At 40.8% G+C, this 20,381-nt stretch overlaps 1 protein-coding gene across 1 annotated transcript; it reads left to right on the top strand.

The window, feature by feature from the left end:
- The first annotated feature begins 1,146 nt into the window (after positions 1-1,146).
- On the top strand, positions 1,147-20,338 carry fbln5 (fibulin 5). Its single transcript, XM_039786494.1, has 11 exons — positions 1,147-1,657; positions 1,818-1,872; positions 2,141-2,189; positions 2,392-2,667; positions 11,544-11,666; positions 12,647-12,763; positions 13,533-13,649; positions 13,890-14,012; positions 15,054-15,180; positions 15,444-15,639; positions 18,063-20,338. The coding sequence occupies exons 1-11, from the start codon at positions 1,614-1,616 to the stop codon at positions 18,222-18,224; spliced, it is 1,389 nt and encodes a 462-aa protein (XP_039642428.1). The 5' UTR covers positions 1,147-1,613; the 3' UTR covers positions 18,225-20,338.
- The last annotated feature ends 43 nt before the right edge of the window (positions 20,339-20,381 follow it).

Here is a 20,381-nt window from a genome sequence, read left to right as displayed (position 1 = left end):
GAACGTTTTCAATTTGTGGGTCATTCATACAGTAGTACATTTTCATAGAAGCAGTCCTTTGTAGTATGAGTTAAGTCTTACGTTTCTTCGTCGCACCACTTCTGAACACAAGTGAGCGTGTAAACTCGCCGTGTGCAGTTCAATCCACGTGGGTTGGGTCTAATCATCACCTCTGTTTGCTAGAGGAAACATCTCATGCCTTTCAGTTCTCCTCCTTTTGACTTGCATTGGATAACCTTTATTTTCTTGTCTTCTGAGTCTTTTTTTTATTTTTTTTTGTCTGTGTTTCTTTTTTTTTTTTTTTTATTTTGGGGTTTTTTTTCAGTACATCTGTGAAAATCATAAAGACATTTTTGCTAAATCTTGTCTTTTCCAGATGACCAGACTGATATGCAACGAGCGTTGTAATTATGGCTGTAACTGCAGATTGTGGTAGATCAGAGGCTTGAGACTGCTCATATGTTGAAGTAAATTACTATTATATAGTTATATATGTATGTGTGTGTATGTGTGTGTGTATGTGTGTGTGTGTATATATATATATATATATATATATATATATATATATATATATATATATATATATATATATATAATGTGTGTATGTAAATGGGTGGCGTTTTTTTCTCTCCTATTTATAGGCACTAAGGAAGTTTTGGAATAAAAGTGCCTGCATTTTTTGCTAATGAGATAGTTGTATAATCAGGATTGTAAATGGTTAATATAAATATATATATTTACAAAATGTAAAAACTGCACATTTAAAAGGTTTTACCTGACCAGAGCTGGCCAGTGCATAACTGAGCTGCTCTACATTTTTGTATAGACATCAATCAGGCGCTGCAGAGGGAATGTTACAGGATTTCTCCAGGTGTATTGATCCAATGTACAAACTGTAAATCCCGCTGTACAATAATTTTTGTAGATGTGAAATCTGAAACTCGGAGGTGTCAAAAAGGAGTTGGATCACCTTGAACTCGGATGATCTTTAACCGAGGTTAGTACCCGTGATTTAATTGGAATTTGAAATCTAATAAAGGCACTGCTGCTGACCCTTTACTGCTGTGCGTTTTGTCGTCTTTTCATCCCCTCTAACGCGCATTCATGCAAACCAGATGTGGCTACTACAGCGTGGATCGTGTGGTTGACGGCGCCAGATGTGCAGTGTCATTCAGCTGTATGAGGACGGAGGGGGGGCTGTTTATGTTATTTGGAAAACAAGACACACACTGTGTATGCTTTATGCCCTTTTTCAGCACGGGAGTAGCAGCTTGTTGGAGTGAGTGTGCCGCTGTCTCTGCGCTCTGACCGGAGGGGGCTGGCTCTCCCTGATTGAATCCAGCTGTTGTGAATGTGCTCGGTGGGGGCCAAGTCAATTTGCATTGCTAAATAATGTGTAGAGCCGACAGAGTGGAGCAGAAACCGAACAGTCCATTTTGAAAAGGCATTCCTGCGACACTTGGTCAATGTACCGAAGCTGCAGCTCGACCAGACAGCGGTTAATGAGAACCTGGTCTCGGCTTTCGCGTAAAGGCGCATAGTTGGGGGGTGGCGAGGGGATTTGGGGAGAATTTACGGGTCGTCTAAATCTTTCTTTTGAGAAACCATAAACCATGCTTTTTGAAAGACGTGGCTTCAGGTTTTGCTCTTCTGCAAGGTCAGTAATATTTCTTTTTGCTTTGCGCAACGGAGTTAGTGGAGTTGCTTTTGCTTTAGTTATTTGTTTGAATGAATACGTAACGGGCTGCTTGCACCGAGTTCCTGGTCTTTTCTCGTCTCTTAGTATAATTAAAAATCTTGAATTTCCCTCTTTGCAGGATGTTGTCAGCTCTGGTATTTATTCTGCTTTGCATCCAGCCTGGACATGGACAGGTAACACAGCACCGTCCCTCAGTGTTTTCAGGGATTTCATTCAGCTAGACCTAAGGGTCATGGTCTGGAAATGTGCCATCTAATTTTGTTGTAGTGAATAGCTTTAATGACCCAAGAAAACTGTGATTAAACTGTCAGAAAGTCGGTATGGAAAATGGTAAGGCACGGCTGAATGTAAGAGCTACAACTTAATGCTAAAATCATATTTCATGGATAGTTTGTCAGACATTTCAAACACTCAAACAGCTTCTTGATCATCTCTCCTCAGACCTGCACAGATGGTTTTGCATATGACCACAGGGCGAGACAGTGTGTGGGTGAGTGACATCTGCTCTTCTATTTTGAAAAGTTACCTTGTGGGTTACCCTTCATAGGAGACACTTTTATAGAGTAAAACAAAGTGGAGTATGAAGTAAAATCAGTTCCCAAACTTAACATAGTGACAAGCGAATGGATCGCAAGCCCACAGATGTTCTGGATGCAGGAATGCTCTTATCAGTGCACCGCTCTGTATTCCAGATGTGGATGAGTGCCGTACCCTGCCAGATGTTTGCCGAGGAGACATGCGCTGCGTGAACCAGAACGGAGGCTACCTGTGCATCCCGAGGAGCCTGTACAACCAGCCGTACAGGCCGGAGACCCCGGCCCTGCCTGAGCCAGTTTACCCGGACCCGTCGGGTGGAGGCGCCTTCGTCCCAGCTCCTCCGAGGTCTGTGGAGCCCAGCTACCCCAGAGTGAGGACCACTGCGCAGTGCATCCTGGGATATACTGCTGCAGAGGATGGCACCTGTAACGGTGAGTGATGTCTGCTCAGATCCTTTCATAACTGTACTTACAAGTGCCATTACAACAATGTAAAATTGCAACACTGCAAGTAAGTCATGCAATCAAAATCATACTGCAGTAAAAATTCAGAAGTATCAGCAGAATGTGCTTTAAGAATCAAAAGTAAAAGTACTTTTTTATTAAAAAATGCCACCTGTAAAGAAATGGGAGCGAGAGCTGAGCCCTGAAGGTAACGTAATTAATTGGGAGACAGTTTGGGACAACATTTCCCACTGTTCCAAGAACCCAAATCACCAGCAGATCCACTTCAACATATGCCATAGGACATATTGGACTCCTCAGAAGAGATACGTCTCTAAGGCCATTCCTACTCCCTATTGCATGTTCTGTCAACCTGAACAAACTGGAACTTTCCTGCACGTGGTCTGGGAGGGTGAACAGGTGCATGAGTTCTGGAATAAAACAACATCAATAATATCTGATGTGATCGGATGTCGTATTCCTACTGACCAGATTGTTTTGTTACTTAATGGCGACTCTAAATTACACCTGCTTGGGAGACAAAAGAAGATTTGGCTAGCCGGCTCAACCGCAACCAAGAAACAGATAGCTCAACGCTGGCTCCCCCCCACTCGCTTTGTATAATACAGTGGTTGGCGTTCTTCCAAGACATAATTATGCTGGAGCTCTCAACAGCAAGGATTAACATATCCAAGTCATCGACTATAGACCTATGGAAAGGTGCAGCAGCACAGGTATCAGTCCTAATGACCTCAGCATCACAAGAACCAGAGGAGAGGGACTAGGCAAGGTGGGATTCCTGATTTGTGTTTTTTTTGTATTTTGTTTTCCCCGAGACCGCAGAGGGTGGGGAGGTGGGACAGGGTTTTTGGTTCTTGTTTGATTGTAGTTGTTTGTTCTGTATGTTCTATGTTCAAAAATATAAAAATAATAAAAGAATTGATCATAAAAAATAAAAAAGTGCCACCTGTTACAATAAATGACATAAATGTGCCATCAGTACTATTAACTAACTTAATATAGTTTGGTGGTTTAGTCCAGGGGTTCCCGACCCAGTACTGTTTGTCACAAGATAAATCTAAGGAGTCCTGAGATGGTTAATGGAAAGAAGAAAAAGCATTGTTCTAAATGACATTTTTTTGGGTTTTTTTTGTGTAAAATATTGGATCACATCGTTGGGCCTGCAACAGTTATTTAAATGAAACCAGCTGAGAAGTTTGGGGAATGGGAAATGTCTCTTTTTGGTGGAGCTGCTAACAAGTCATAGACATCTGAAATGCGTCAAAGGGCCCCAACTAAACACAGATTGTTTCAGAGGTCACAAGCCAAAAAGGTTGAAAACAATTTATTTAATTTTTAACAAAGCATTGTTTTATGAAGTTTAATTATTTTTTTTTGTACAAAATCTTTATCTGTAAAGTAACCAGAGAGCCTAGCTGTCGGATACATATAGTGGAGTAGAAGTATAAAGTAGCATAAAATGGAAATACTCAAGTACCTCAACATTGTCCTGAAGTGTAGAGCACTTGAGTAAATGTACTTAGTTACTTTCAATCACAGTTTGATTCACTTTAACCTCCCCATACGACTTTACGGTTTAATCTGTTTCAGGACAGTTCATGTAGCTACAGATAGAATGCCATATAAGACTGTGGCCGGGTTGGCTCAGTTGGTAGAGCAGGCGCGCATGTACTGAGAGGTCCACGATTTGAATCTGACCTGTGACAATTTCCTGCATGTCTTCCCCCTCTCCCTCCCCTTTCTCACCTAGCTGTCCTTTCATAATTAAAGGTGGAAAAGCCCAAAAAATAATCTTAAAAAAAAAGAATGTCCTATAAGACTGATGCAGGCACAGTGTTGCAACCCTTACTTTTATTATTGGAAGTGGACAGGGGTGCACAAGATAACCCCCATACTTCACTTTCTCCTAAATAAATGGTCCCTATGAAAACCGTTTACAGCAAGGTTTGTAGATGATCAAGAATAAGGGGGGAAGTCATTTTGCTGTTGAGTTCAGATATTTTGTAATGATCTGTGAAGAACAAATTCAATTGTATCACTGGATTGGTAGATGTCTCAAAACCTCTGCACATGAAACCAAAACGACCTGCATGACCAGACGCTAATCATGTGATTTGGGCGAACTTATCCTTTTTAAGCAGGAGAACATGTCAAATAATAACACTGATGCACAAACAGGCAGTGTTGCAACCCCTCACTTTTCTTGTCTTCTAGACAGATTGGAAAAAAATGTGGAGGAAATACCACTGGGTCTTATTTATCAAAAGTCTATAGCTTTTTCCAAAAGTGCTGCTCAATGTTTTCAGTTTTTTGTTTATAGCGGCCACACACAAACCTTGTTTAGTTATTCACAGTGGGTCAGCATGTGCTCCCATTCAGCGCAGACAGTGAATGCAGCCGATGAGCCTGAAGTCAGTTTGCTGTTTCCTGCAAAACGGCCGTGGTTGACGTTAAGGAGCGGGATCAGATTCAAATGGAGCTACGTCTCCTTACGACCCCTTTGTCACCGGTTGCATATGTAACTGGTGACATATGCAGCGTAGGAACTGCTTTCAAATTTGCTCTCCTGGAAACATTGTAGTGAGTTTAAAGGTCCCATGACATGGTGCTCTTTGGATGCTTTTATATAGACCTTAGTGGTCCCCTAATACTGTATCTGAAGTCTCTTTTATATAGACCTTAGTGGTCCCCTAATACTGTATCTGAAGTCTCTTTTATATAGACCTTAGTGGTCCCCTAATACTGTATCTGAAGTCTCTTTTATATAGGCCTTAGTGGTCCCCTAATACTGTATCTGAAGTCTCTTTTATATAGGCCTTAGTGGTCCCCTAATACTGTATCTGAAGTCTCTTTTATATAGACCTTAGTGGTCCCCTAATACTGTATCTGAAGTCTCTTTTATATAGACCTTAGTGGTCCCCTAATACTGTATCTGAAGTCTCTTTTATATAGGCCTTAGTGGTCCCCTAATACTGTATCTGAAGTCTCTTTTATATAGACCTTAGTGGTCCCCTAATACTGTATCTGAAGTCTCTTTTATATAGGCCTTAGTGGTCCCCTAATACTGTATCTGAAGTCTCTTTCCCAAAATTCAGCCTTGGTGCAGAATTCCAGCCACTAGAGCCAGTCCCACAATGAGCTTTCTTTAGGATGTGCCATTTCTGTGTCTGTAGCTATTGAGGAGGAGAGGGGGGGGTGCACTTTGCTCGTTTGAAAGCCATGATGTCTCTCTCTCATGGGCGGGCCAAATTCTCTGGGCGGGCAAAGCGTAACCTTGCTCCTTATGACCTCATAAGGAGAAGATTCCAGATCGGCCGATCTGAGCTTTCATTTTCTCAAAGACAGAGCAGGATACCCAGGGCTCGGTTTACACCTATCACCATTTCTAGCCACTGGGGCCCATAAGCAGGCTGGGGGAACGCATATTAATGTTAAAAAAAACTGTAAAAAACTCATAAAGTGAAATCTTCATGCCATGGGACCTTTAAAACAATTCATGTGTAGTGAGTGTTGACATCATCCTCTCTTCTCCAAGTTCAGATAGCACTACAAAGCCTTTTTACAAGCAGAGTTATGGTCTGTAATAGTCTTATCCCTCTCTTAGCTAATTTCTGGAGCCCATCCGTTTAGCAAATCACACAATTTACAAAAAGACATTATTATTGTGTGCTGTCTAGCCATGCAGATACACTATATGGCATTTAATTAAGTGGACACCCGATTGTTGAACATCTAATTCCAAAACTATGCGCGCTAATCTGCTGCTATAACAGCCTCCACTCTTGTGGGAGGAAACTCCACCAGATTTCAGAGCCTGGCTGCAGGCATTTGGTCCCATTCAACCACGAGAGCATTAGTGAGGTTGGCCGCTAATGTCGGGTGATAAGGCCTGGCTTGCAGTCAGTTAAAGATGTTGGATGGGGTCTGTGCAGACCAGTCAAGTTCTTCCACACCAATCATTTCTTTGTGGACCTGGCTTTGTGAATGGGTGCATTGCCGTGTTGAAACAGGAAAGGGCCTTCCCCAAACTGTTGACTCAAAGTTGGAAGCAGAATTATAGTCGAAAGAGGTATTGTATGCTATAGCATTAAGATTTTCCTGAAAACAACGGTTAGACATTTTGGCAGATGTGCTTATTTGCCTTCTTGCCGAGCATTCGATGAGAAGATTGATGCCACTGTCATGTCGGTATGGAAACATTGCAGTGAGTTTAAAACAATTCATGTGTAGTGAGTGTTCACATCATGTTTTAGGGATCATTACTGCATTATTAGCTGCAAGAGTGGATGGTGTGTGTCTTTTCCGCTGCAGCTGTTTGCTGTGTCTTGTCCCTTTGCTGGATCTGTGCCGACGCTCTGCTCCAAAGATGTGAATGTTTGGAGGACGTCACTCCCGACATCTGCCACCTCCTGCTGTCAAATCACGTGTTAGAGTGAAACTAGATGGACGTGGTGACGACAAGGCCGGGAATTCAGTATATGTCATAGGAGATTATGGTGGAACTCCAGGGAAATGTGCGACTCCTTCAGATCACAGGGACAGATGTTGTTTGATGCTCGGTGCAGCGTCATGTCTGCCCACACCCAGCCGGAGCAGAGGGGCCTTCAGCTCCTCACGGTGGGGACATTTCTGCTCTGTGATAGATTTCACAACCACAAGAGACCTCAGCTGCCAGATAAACACTAAATGACTGATGCCCCCCCTCCCCCCCCTCCTTACTGTCTTAAATACATCTTAACATAATTTCCCCCAGTGTGTCCAGCCGGGACAAGTTGTTTAAAATAGCCTCCTTGAAGTCCATTTGTGGTGTTTTAGGTAAATCAGCCGTGACCATGTAATGAGTGGAAAATGTACACATGTAGTGCAGTTTTCTCCCTCGAAAGAGAGCTTTAGAGTTTAGCTCATGCACAAATACGGACTGTTTCTCTTTGTAGGGGAGAAGGCCTGTCAGGGATCGGCTCACAACCTTGTTTGGGTAAACTACACCATCCCAGTGCCAAAGATGAGGTCATGTGTTGCCAAATCTTTGTGGGGGTCATTTGGAACAAGGCCTCACACCCCTAAAGGCTGGTGTGTGTGTGTGTGTGTGTGTGTGCGTGCTTCTGTGTGTGTGTGTTTCTCTGTGTGCATGTTTCTGTGTGTTTCTGTGTGTGTGTTTCTGTCTGTGTTTCTGTCTGTGTGCGTTTCTGTCTGTGTGCGTTTCTGTCTGTGTGCGTTTCTGTCTGTGTGCGTTTCTGTCTGTCTGTGTTTCTGTCTGTGTTACTGTGTGTTACTGTGTGTATGTAGTGATGTAATGGGTTGTTCCTTGAGGCTGCATTGGGGCAGAAATTACACAGACTGTGACTTCCTGTCTGAACCTGCAACAAACATGACTTTGTCTTTACGCAAATGGCACTACGCTCCATCAGTGTCACTAATGGCACCAGTCTGGGAGAACAAAACAAAGCAGGCCTCGGCTATGCGTTTATGCATTCGTGTTTTTTTTTTTCCTCCAAGGTCAGATAGCACTACAAAGCCTTTTTACAAGCAGAGTTATGGTCTGTAATAGTCTTATCCCTCTCTTAGCTACTTTCTGGAGCCCATCCGTTTAGCAGATCACACAATTTACAAAAAGACATTATTATTGTGTGCTGTCTAGCCATGCAGATACACTATATGGCATTTAATTAAGTGGACACCCGATTGTTGAACATCTAATTCCGAAACTATGCGCGCTAATCTGCTGCTATAACAGCCTCCACTCTTGTGGGAGGAAACTCCACCAGATTTCAGAGCCTGGCTGCAGGGATTTGGTCCCATTCAACCACGAGAGCATTAGTGAGGTTGGCCGCTAATGTCGGGTGATAAGGCCTGGCTTGCAGTCAGTTAAATATATTGGATGGGGTCTGTGCAGACCAGTCAAGTTCTTCCACACCAATCATTTCTTTGTGGACCTGGCTTTGTGAATGGGTGCATTGCCGTGTTGAAACAGGAAAGGGCCTTCCCCAAACTGTTGACTCAAAGTTGGAAGCAGAATTATAGTCGAAAGAGTCATTGTATGCTATAGCATTAAGATTTTCCTGAAAACAACGGTTAGACATTTTGGCAAATGTGCTTATTTGCCTTCTTGCCAAGTATTCGATGAGAAGATTGATACCACTGTCATGTCGGAATGGTAAAAATGAAGCCGCAGCCAGATACCGCTTAGCTTAGCATAAAGACTGAAAACAAGGAGAAAACACAAGCCATAAAACGTTGTATCTCATTTGTTTAATCCAAATAAAAATGAAAGTATAAAAAAACATTTAAAAAAAAACAGTCTGGCACAACTTGCGACCAGAAATGTTTTTGTATGGATTAAACCAACAAGATGAAGAGGTGCTGGTAGGTGGATATTGTTATCTTTAGATGGAACAGGGCTAGCTGTCAACCCTCAGTTTTTAGTCTTTATGCTAAGCTAAGATAACCGTCTCCTGGCTCCAGCTTTATATTGAACACACAGATATGAGAGTATTATCAATCTTCTCATCAAACTTTAGCAAGAAAGCCAATAAGTATCTTTCACAAAAAGCTGAACTATTCCTTTAACTGGAGCATAGGGGCATTGCTCAAAACAGACCAGAAGTATGTGGACAGGGGTGCACAAGATAACCCACAGGCTCCACTTTCTCCCGAAGAAATAGTCCCTATGAAAACACTCTGTAGATGATCAAGAATAAGGGCGAAAGACTCTGTGTATAATACTCTGTGAATAACAAATGACATTGTATTATTGGTTTTGGTAGATCTCAAAACATCTGCGCATGAAACCAAAACTACCTTCATAACCAGTCACTTACAGTATAATGGCAGATAAAATGTTCTTGCGATTTGGGCGAACTGATCCTTTAAGCAGGCGATAGATTGCTCAATCACACTTTTACACACTGTCATATGAACCAGCAGCCCAGAGTGTTGTAAGTCAAATGATGCATCCAGAGTTCAGATACTGTTTCTTTCTCCTCACATGGGACTGTGCTGTTCATTTCCTCTCGTAACTCCAGTTTTGGGGATTTTCATGTTTTCACTTAAGGATTACATGCTCCTCTGTGGCTTGAGAAATTTGTCATTGTCGTTATATGTTTAGACCGCGCGTTTTTTTTTTTTTTGGGTTTTTTTTTTTTTTATTTTTTTTGAGAGCAGATGAGGAACACAGCTGACATGTTCATCGGTCTAACTAAGAGGACCTGGCGTTAAAAGCCACTTGGGGATTATTTTGAATCCGTTTGTGTGCAAATTTGATGTCAAAATCTTTCAACTGTTTTTCTCACTTTTCCTACACGTGGCCGACACGTCAGACAAAATGCCATCCGTCATGTCTCCCCTGAAGCTGATCGGGGTTGTCAGCGGTGACCCCAAAGCTTGTGGGCAGCTCATGAAACAGTCTATATAAGGAGCTGAACTGAAACGCTCCTGCAGCGCGCGTGTGTGTGTGTGTGTGTGTGTGTGTGTGTTGGAGATCTGCAGTAAGGCTACACATGGGGTGCAGATGAAGACCGTTCAGAGAGGTTTTGACTGGTAACTGCATGCAGGTGTCGGGGGCCGTGTAGCTGTTGGCTAGCAGCCGAGCACTCCAGGCCTCCTACCGTGAACGGCCAGTGGTCCAAGTTGGCACAAAGGGCAGCAGTCCCACCGACAGACACTATCGCTTATCATAGCTGCCTGTCCAAGAAAAACACTCCCACCCACTTCCCCCCCACCGCTTTTCTAGAGATTGGTGACTTCATGGTCTGAGAACCATAAACAGAAGTTGGAATTTTTGATTTGTCATATCCTCATAAGGAAATATGGCTATTATGATGTAGTGTGTGTGCTGCGTCAAAAGGAATTCAGATTGTAATCTTTAATCTTGTGCAAAAACAACTGTAAATTGATGCTGGAATGAAACGGTAACTGTTGTGTTAGGGCTTTTGTTTTAAACACAGGGTGGTGAAAACCCGAGTGTTGGAAAAAACAGACTTTTGACTAGAAGATTGTCGGCGCTATCGCCGAGCCAGCAGTCTAGGGGCTTTTGAGCAAGGCATGTGACCCTCAGTAGGCTTTGAAGCTTTTATGATTTGATTATAACATCAGTACTGTAAATTAGAAAAGAAGGACATCCTATTTCCAAACAGAAGTTCCCTTTCCCACTCCATTCAAACACAGAAACAAGAGGGGTCAAACTAATAAAGTGGCTTGCTTAGAAGTAAAGCAAAACATAAAAAATGAGACAATACACTTCTGAGAGAAAATATAAAAGCATAACACTCACATGGAAATCAATATCAGCAATGTGCTTCTACCTTATCCTTTTACTCATCCTTTTCACTCATTTTTTAAAAGAAATATAAGCAGCAACTTTTCCTAACTCTGTCAACCTTATAAGCAGGCTCTCCAGGTGTCACTTTAAGCGTAGATTCTAAGGACTAACTTCCAAACTGAAACAAAAAATTTACATAATCCTACTGAAAACTAAAAGAGTTTTATAATTCAGTAAGAAATGTTTCGGCGCTAATGTGCTAAATGTCTATTTGATAAGTTTTCATGATGTCCCCATCGTAATGTCCCATCGTTTTACCATAATAACCACGTACAGAATACAACCAGGCACTATGAATGTACAGTATATATTAAGAGTTAGAGTATCTAGTCAAGATTTGATTTATTCTTGTTTTTATTGGACGTTATGATTTTTAAGTCCTTATGTCGTTTTGTGATTCTTCTATGTGATTTGACTGTATGTATCCATCTATCTAGCTGTCTAGTCCATTACATTCTCCACTCTACAAAAACAGAAAAGAAACTATTAATAATAACCTCCCCACACTCCCCTCTCTGTGTTCCAGACATCGATGAATGTGAGACAAACTCTCATCACTGTAACCCCACCCAGGTCTGCATCAACACAGCAGGTGGCTACACCTGTTCCTGCACTGAAGGATTCTGGCTCATTGGGGGCCAGTGCCAGGGTGAGTGAACATCAGCACACCATTGTGATGATGTGATGTGTTGATTAGCATGAAAACAGATCCCAGAGAACGGTCGACTCGGTACACATGTGTTATTAACCCCTAGGTTCATTTTGCGCCGGATTGGTCCTTTTAAAGGTTGTAAAACTGAACTTGCAGAGAAAACTTCCATCGTAGTGAACATTGATATTGTGCACTAATGTACTGTAATTACTAACAGAAACAGTTGGACCTCCCTTAGGTTGCGGTGCGTTTAAGGAAGCTCTGACATTTGAAAGTCAAGCATTTGTTACTGAAAGGCATGTTTGGGAAAAAATCTGAAAGGCAAACCGTGATTAACCATTGTGAAAAGGATCATGTATATTTAACTCTAGCATTCAAAAAGGTTGATTGTCTCAAGTCTGTGAGGTTTTGCTTAAAATCCCCAACAAGAAACAGTTATCATACCATAATAATAATAAAATATAAAATATATGAAGTGGAGTAATTATTCATTGAGATTGTTTATTCCTGCCAAGGAGGTTAATAGTTTGTTTTTTCTTTTTTTAAATACTGTAATAAATGCAATGGCAGCCTTGAAGGTACAAAGTTGATCTGGCAGTAAAGTGGATTGCGCATGATTTGTAGTTAATGGCCTAAACTATTCAAAACCGCCAAAGTGCTCCATTACACTTTGTACTGGAAATAAATGAGACAATGGCCAAGTAGGGATATGAGTGTAGGTCCTAAAATGACTTAGCACTGTTGGATAGTGTAGAAAAGACAATGACCTTTACAAAATGCCTTTACAAGCTCTAAAAGCTGTAGAACAGCGCCCTCCTCATGCTCTGTGTGTGTCAGCTCAGCAGGGTCAAATCGTGAAGGTAATAAAATACAGGTTACGACGCTGTTTTTTTTTATTCATATCACAGTAAACGGACCTACATTATAGATGTGTATGTTGGCATTCATAACCAGTTTGTCTCTTTCTTTTTGACCAGATATTGATGAATGTCGCTATGGTTACTGCCAACAGCTGTGTGCCAACGTCCCCGGCTCTTATTCCTGCTCCTGTAACCCCGGCTTCATCCTCAACCCGGACAGCAGGACCTGTCAAGGTGCACGCGCACGCACACGCACACGCACACGCACACGCACACACACACGCACACAGACACACACACACACACACACACACAGACACACAGGCATAATAACTGCCCTGTGCAAAGAAACACAGGCTCATTGTTTCTTTTCTTTTCGTTCAGATATTGTACTTTATATATATATATATATATATATATACAGAATATATAGAATCTACCTTTTGGGGGGGTTGTATCATAGTGGGGGGTTTGGGTGTCCTCCCCCAGGGAAGTTTTTAGCATCAACGACTTCATTTCCTGTATTCGGATACACTTTTATGCACCAATTTACGGTGGAAATACTTTTTTATTTAGCCTTTTGTGAAGAAAAAAAACACAGATGACAATTCAAAATATGTCACAAATATAATGGAAAGTAATGTATGTTGTTGCGTGTAATCGGGCATTTTTAAGTGGGTTTATGTAGGAAAGCTTTTTTTTGCACACCTCTTTTGTCGGGCAGGTGCGTAGGATATGATCAAAAGTAACAGATCAAAAGCTTAGAGAAAGTCCCGCAGCCTGATCATTACGCAAGCAATCATTTCTTTAGAAAAATACAACGTTTCGGTCTCAGACCTTCAACCTTGTATTTTTCTAAGTGGGTAAATGGAAGTCCTGGAGCTTTCTTAGTGGGTATACTGCGTATACCTGCGTATCACGTAGACTACACCACTGGATGAACACACATGCACACTTCCATGCCCGGGTACCAATGATGTATTAAACACTGTTGTTCCTGCAGATGTGGATGAGTGTGAAGATGAGCCGTGCAGTCACGGCTGCTTCAATACCTACGGCTCCTTCATGTGCAACTGTGACGAGGGATTTGAGTTGGCGGCCGACGGTACTTCTTGCATCGGTGAGACGAGCTGTTTGTGGTTCTTGTATTTTAATGGTGTCTAATGAGTGATGGGTGATCAATTCCTTTATCTGAAAAAATTATATATTAATTTATTTAGGATATCTGGTCTCTGTTGACCTGGTTGGGTTCGAACCCAAGACCCTGTTGCTGTTTGGCAGTAGTTCTGAGCCCAGAGAGCAGCCTTCACAATCTTTTTCTGATTTAATATTAATCCTTTTTTCTTTTTATTCCCTGTAGACTTGGATGAGTGCAGCTTCTCTGAGTTTCTGTGTCAGCACAGATGTGTGAACACCCCCGGCTCCTTCTCCTGCATCTGTCCGCCTGGATATTACGTATATGAGGACGGCAGGAGTTGTGAAGGTAACTGAATAACTGAATACATGTTCATTTTTAATGTCAATTTGGGCACAGTTTTGATGCAAATATTAGTGCAACTATGAATGGGAACATTATTCAAAAAGCTGCTGTGAATTGTCTTGTATATTGTAATTCTTTTTTTTTTTAATCAGAAAAGTGTATAATGTAATTTAAACCTGCTTGCTTTGATCATTTTTGCTAGGAATGCTTTTCATCTGTCCCCTAAAATGTATCATATTTGAGGTTTTTATTTGGTTAAAATTCCACACCTGCAACAACTTATTTAAAGGTGCCATGCCACACATATTTCATGACTTTGTGGTAATGTCTGAAGTTCTACCATGGACTCTGTAACATTTTTTGTGGGAAAAAAATGCCTTGGTTACCTTGTTTCAAGCCATTCTAGCGTGGTATAGAAAGCCTGCAGGAAGACTCAGCTCGATTTGTGCCAGTTCTCATTAATATTCAACGAGCTAAGCTGCTTGACTCCGATTGGCTAACAGCTAGCCAATGAGAGCCTGGCTATCAGCATCCTTTACCCAGCACAACTGGACGAGCTCATGAATAGTAATGAGCTCAGGCAACACCACATCAGACTGACCAGCTTTTGTAATTGGTCTGATTTCTCCGCTTATTTCTTTTCAGGGGCTAGAGCTGACAGAGGAGCTAGCAGTTCATTTTCACATTCACCACATAACACAAACACATATGGACCTAACATATTTCCAAAAATACAAGTAGAAACAGTTTTGTGTGGCAGGGCACCTTTTTAAGGGAAATGAATCCAGCATTTAGACTAGTTGCAAATATGTATAGCATGTTTACTGATCAGTTTTTACATCAGCTAATGTTTAAAACAAGTGTTCTTTTTTGTAGTGCTCTCTTTGTATTTGTATGGCACAGTCATTCTCACTAACTGTACTGTTGATGCTTTGTCAATGTTGTTTCTCTGATGATGATGATGATGATGATGATGATGATGATGATGATGATGATGATGATGATGAGGTTTTAACTGACTTTGTTGTGTGTTTGATTTTGAAGATATCAATGAATGTGACACTGGTAACAACACCTGTACAACAGCACAAGTATGTTTCAATTTCCAGGGAGGCTATACATGCCTGGATGCTTTACAGTGTCACTCTCCTTACATCGAAGTTAGTGACAAGTGAGTGCATCTACTGTACCATCACATTTATGTTCATTAGCACACAGCATCACCTAACACAAAGTTACATTTATTTACTTGTCTTTTATACTCTAACTTACCTGTGTGTGTGTGTGTGTGTGTGTGTGTGTGTGTGTGTGTGTGTGTGTGTGTGTGTGTGTGTGTGTGTGTGTGTGTGTGTGTGTGTGTGTGTGTGTGTGTGTGTGTGTGTGTGTGTGTGTGTGTGTGTGTGTGTGTGTGTGTGTGCTCCTCCTCCTCTGCAGTCAGTGTATGTGTTCAGCTGAGAACCCTGCCTGCAGGGACAAACCCTTCACTATTCTGTACCGACACATGGACTTATCGTCGGGGCGCAGTGTGCCTGCAGACATCTTCCAGATGCAGGCCACCACGCGCTACCCCGGCGCCTTCTACATCTTCCAGATAAAGTCGGGCAACGAAGGACGGGAGTTTTACATGAGGGTGAGTCCTTGAGAGATCCGTGTGAACTGCTCAAGTGTCACATTAACACCCTAAAAGCAAAATGTCCAAAACTCATTGTCACTAAGGGCCACACTGGGGAATGAGAATCACGTCAAGGACAAGAAATGTATAGTTTACTGACATGCTTTTATTAAATCAAGAAAAAGCCAAATATTTGTGACTGTATTACTGCATGTCTCATATAGCCTTCTCACTTACAGTTACAAAAGTCAGCAAACAAAGTTCCTCAGCCATCATAGAATTTAGCAAATCAAGCAAAACAATGATTACATTTCTAAAACTAGGCGACCACACGGCCGACTCACAACAACCTGTTTCACAGCGTGAATATGACAACTCTCTGGTGGTTGATTTCTGAGTCTCAAAGTCTGCTGCTTTAAGCGTCGTGAACCGCAGTTTGAAAAACAGTTTCCCGTCTTTTTGGTTCGGCGCACAACTAGGGTAGGGCCAAAAATCCTTGTGAACCTGAATTGATGCGCAGGCTCGCATCATGAGACAGTCGTATATTGTGTTGTAAATACATTTTCATTTGTTGTTTTAAGCAAATCCTCTGGCATAAAAAAACCCAGCAAGTTTAGTAGGGTTTATGTTACTGACAGCAGCAAGCAATTACAGTTTATTGACAATAAAGAGAGCAAGAACTGGATTGTAAGCAAGAGCTACCACGGATTAACAGACGAGAAAACAGCACCACCTGCAGAAAGTCCGACTCTGTCACCAGAGAATCCAACGTAACTGCAGAAATGAAAGGGAATTGCTGTACTGTTTGAAGTGCAGAAACAGAACAGCCGTGACTGATTAGTTACCTTATGATGTTGCCAAAATAATAATAATAAAAAGTCTGATGTGCTCATGGTGCTTATGAATGAGGTTAGCAATGAGCAATTCACAAATATTATTATTCTGCATAAGCATCTGACAGAATTTTCATTAAGGAAAAAACATGGAATCCTCTGTTAGTTTTTAGCAATTTAAAGACAGTCCCTCATTTATTATAGTGTGTAATTGGGCTCTCAAATCTCTAAATATCCTCCCAGCTAATAACAAAGGATATAATGCTGGGGACTTGAAAGCAATGAGACAAATTTAGGGATTACATCAAACAGCATATTTGGGAATAATACCAAATTTTCTGATTTGGGGGAACTGTAACACATTTAGGGACTGTAAATAATGAACATGTTTTTTGAGCCTTTACACCAAATGTTAAGGATTTGGAAGCGCTGTAACTCCATACAGTTATACATGTGGGGGACTGTGATTTTATCAAACAGTAAAATATGATTTGGGATAATAACACATTTATGTACCATTATGTCAAATTTGAGCCTGGTTATGAAATGTTTTCAGTCACAAAAGATGGAAAAATCCCAACAAACAACATTCTGTTGTTCTCTCAATTTAAAAAAAAAAAATAAACACGGTAGGTTTGTGTTTAAAAATCTTACATTAAAAGATTAAATATAGCTATTATTTGATCCTAAGTCAGGTTTTGAGCTAAACCACTTTGTTACAGCTCTGATTCTGAATCCACACCGTGGAAATATACAATATTCAGCTCTAATATCATTTGTTACATACCAGCAGGGCTTTTTCCACATTTTGACACGTCACAGTAGGAAAAACACAGCTGTGAATAATAAAATAACTAATGGCTAAATTACTGAGACATTTGAACAGAGTGTTATGTGTGTATGATGTTATTAGTAACACCTGTACTTTTCCTACTATGCAAAGTCAACATGTCTGCTGTGAAAAGGGGACAATATATACAAAGTAAATACGTAGGGCATTATGCTTGCAAAGAAAGGGCAAGATGTAAAACATGATGCACCTGCTTTTGGCCAGTAGATGGAGCAAAAAGTGTGTGTAATGTGTTTGGAAGGGTGATTTATTATATATATATTTTTATTATATATTTTTTGGGGGCTTTTTCGCCTTCAATTTTGACAAGACAGCTAGGTGAGAAAGGGGGAAGACATGCAGGAAATCGTCACAGTGTGGATTCGAACCCTGGACCTCTGCGTCAAGGCATAAACTTCTCAGTATACGTGCGCCTGCTCTAACCACTGAGGCAACCCAGGCACTGGGAGGGTTGATTTTGAATAAATACAGACTTTAAAAGAGACTTGTTAGGAGGATTAGTGTACAGATTCTCTGTGGCATGATTTAAAATACCACAGGCTTCAACAATATCCTTCTAAAGTTACCTTCTGTTGTCCTTGTTTAATCAAACCCTGCTCTGGCTTTATGCACTATGGAAAACGCATTAACTTTTTGACTTTGTACTTGTGTTTGCTAGATGTAAATGATATTACGAAATCCCTGGGACTTGGATTTGGTCCAAGCGTTTCCTGCACTTCATTCATCACATGCCTCTCCTCGTCTTCTTTATCTTTCAGCAAACCAGTAATGTGAGCGCCACGCTGGTCTTGTCCCGGCCAATCAAGGGGCCCAGAGAGTTGGTCCTGGACTTGGAGATGGTCACGGTCAACAACGTCATCAACTTCAGAGGCAGCTCCATCATACGTCTGACGGTATTTGTCTCCGAGCACCCGTTCTGAGCGTCCCAAACGGACGTCGGCGCCCAGCAAAGAATCAAGCTGCACTCGTCTGCTGCAGCTGATGTAATGTTCGTATGAGACAGCTCATCACCCTTTTTTTCTTTTTTTTTTTTAAGTCATTATGTCATCCTCAATAAAGACACGTCCGATAAAGACTCAGCCAGGTCCAGCTGATGGGAAAGCATCCCTGTGCTCGAATCCCCACCCTGGTTTAATGGACACTGAGCTTTTTATGGCTGCGATAAGGACTTTCGACACAGAGATATATTTATGGTGTACAATTTCTGACATCCTCTATTTAGAAAATGACCTGAAAATGATAGAAATTACCCTCACTCAAGTATATATAAATACAAGTTAAACCCTTTTTCTTTTTTTTCTCACAAGTTTCCCCAGTTGTCTGTGAATTTTCATCCCTTCAGATAAGCTGTGAAAACGACTTTCATATGCCTGAATTCAAATGCTGTCCTTGCATCATGCATGCCATCAGATCATTGTCCTGTTTTGTTTTTTTATGAGACGGGAGGAGAGCCGGGTAAATGATGTAACAACCAGTCATTAACTGAATTATTGATCACAGTTTCTTTTAGACCAATAAATGTCTTCACCACACAACTGTCCCTGGCATGAGCAAGTCCCCTGAACTCCTGAAAGTACACCTCATTTACAACCGCACAGTGCCGTATTAGCACTGTGCCCATTTTTGGGAGGAGCAAACAAAAATTGGGATTATATGAATTATCAAATTTTGAAGGCGCTACACCACATTTGTAGGATTTGGGCACACAATATAAACAATAAATGTTTTTTAATGACATAACTGTCCCTGGCATGAGCAGGCCCCTGAACATCTGACACTATAGGAAGAAAAAAAAAAAAAGGGATTACATTGTCATATTTTCGGGGTATTATCACAAATTGTGTGATTATTCATAACAAATGTTGGGGACACAGATTTGGGGGTGATGTAACAAATAAAATGGGATTATATAAAATTATATATTGTGGGGTTTGGGATGAATAGAACAATTTTGGGTTCATTTGAGCAATTTTTAAAGCACCATACCAATTTTTCTATAACAAAACATAGGATTATATAAATTCAAATATATAAAATTTTAGGGCGGCTATGGTAAATATGTGGGATTTGGATGCATAATAACAACCATACATGTCTTCACATGACTGTCCCTGCCATAAGCAGGACCTAGAACTCCTGAAACTACAGGTAATTCTGGGATTATTGTGTAATATTTTGTGGGGATTATAACAAATAATAGGATCAAATCTGATAACAAAATTTGGGAACACTACAATACCCATATCCCAAATTTGAGAGTATCAATCAGCAAATGTTGGGTGCACTATACCAAATTTGGGTAATTTAGCAAACTCCCCACACAACTCTTCTGAACTCTTGACACATACTGTATACAGCTAATTTGGTGATTTTAATGTAATATTTCCAAGGGACTATAACAAATATTTGGACAATATCAAATAGCAATTACAATTTGGGGACACTTTACCATATTTGGGGGTTTATCAATGCTAGAGCACTGTAGAAAAATTTTGAATTATATCAGTTAACAATATTTGGTGCTGCTATACCATTTTTTTTGAATTTATTTTGGCATACTCTATACCCTACTATTTTGGGACCATAACAAACGACAATCTTTTGGGGCAACTTCAAACTTGGAGATTTGTGTGCACAATAACAATTTTTAGGATTATAACAGAGAACGTTTGAACACTCAATTTGAGGGATTTGGGAATAGTGAGACCGGGGATAGTTGGAACACGGGTCAGTTGGAACATGTCCAATTTCTCCAATCAGGAACAAGTGTCCAATCCCCTGATTCACTCTAAACATGCTCTGTTTAAGTCCTAAATACACATGTGAAGAATTAACCCCCTGTGATAGACACTGCACATTTTAGAAAGATTTTTTTTTTTTTTTTTTTTTTTTTTCTTCTTTTTGTGATAGCTTTGCAGTTCAACTCAACAAACTTACATCTTGTTTATTGTGTGTCTTTATGGATATCTTTCATGCAGGTTGTTAGTGCTAATGTTTTTAGCTGTTAGCTGTGAATTAAACTAGTTCATGACAACAATAGTCTGGGTTAGTTGTGATAAAGTCTGGGTTACAAAGTG

The sequence above is a fragment of the Perca fluviatilis genome, chromosome 20 (assembly GCF_010015445.1).
Source record: "Perca fluviatilis chromosome 20, GENO_Pfluv_1.0, whole genome shotgun sequence".
Lineage (NCBI taxonomy): Eukaryota > Metazoa > Chordata > Actinopteri > Perciformes > Percidae > Perca > Perca fluviatilis.
The sequence above is the reverse complement of the archived record's forward strand: the minus strand, read 5'-3'. Positions and strand labels throughout refer to the sequence as shown.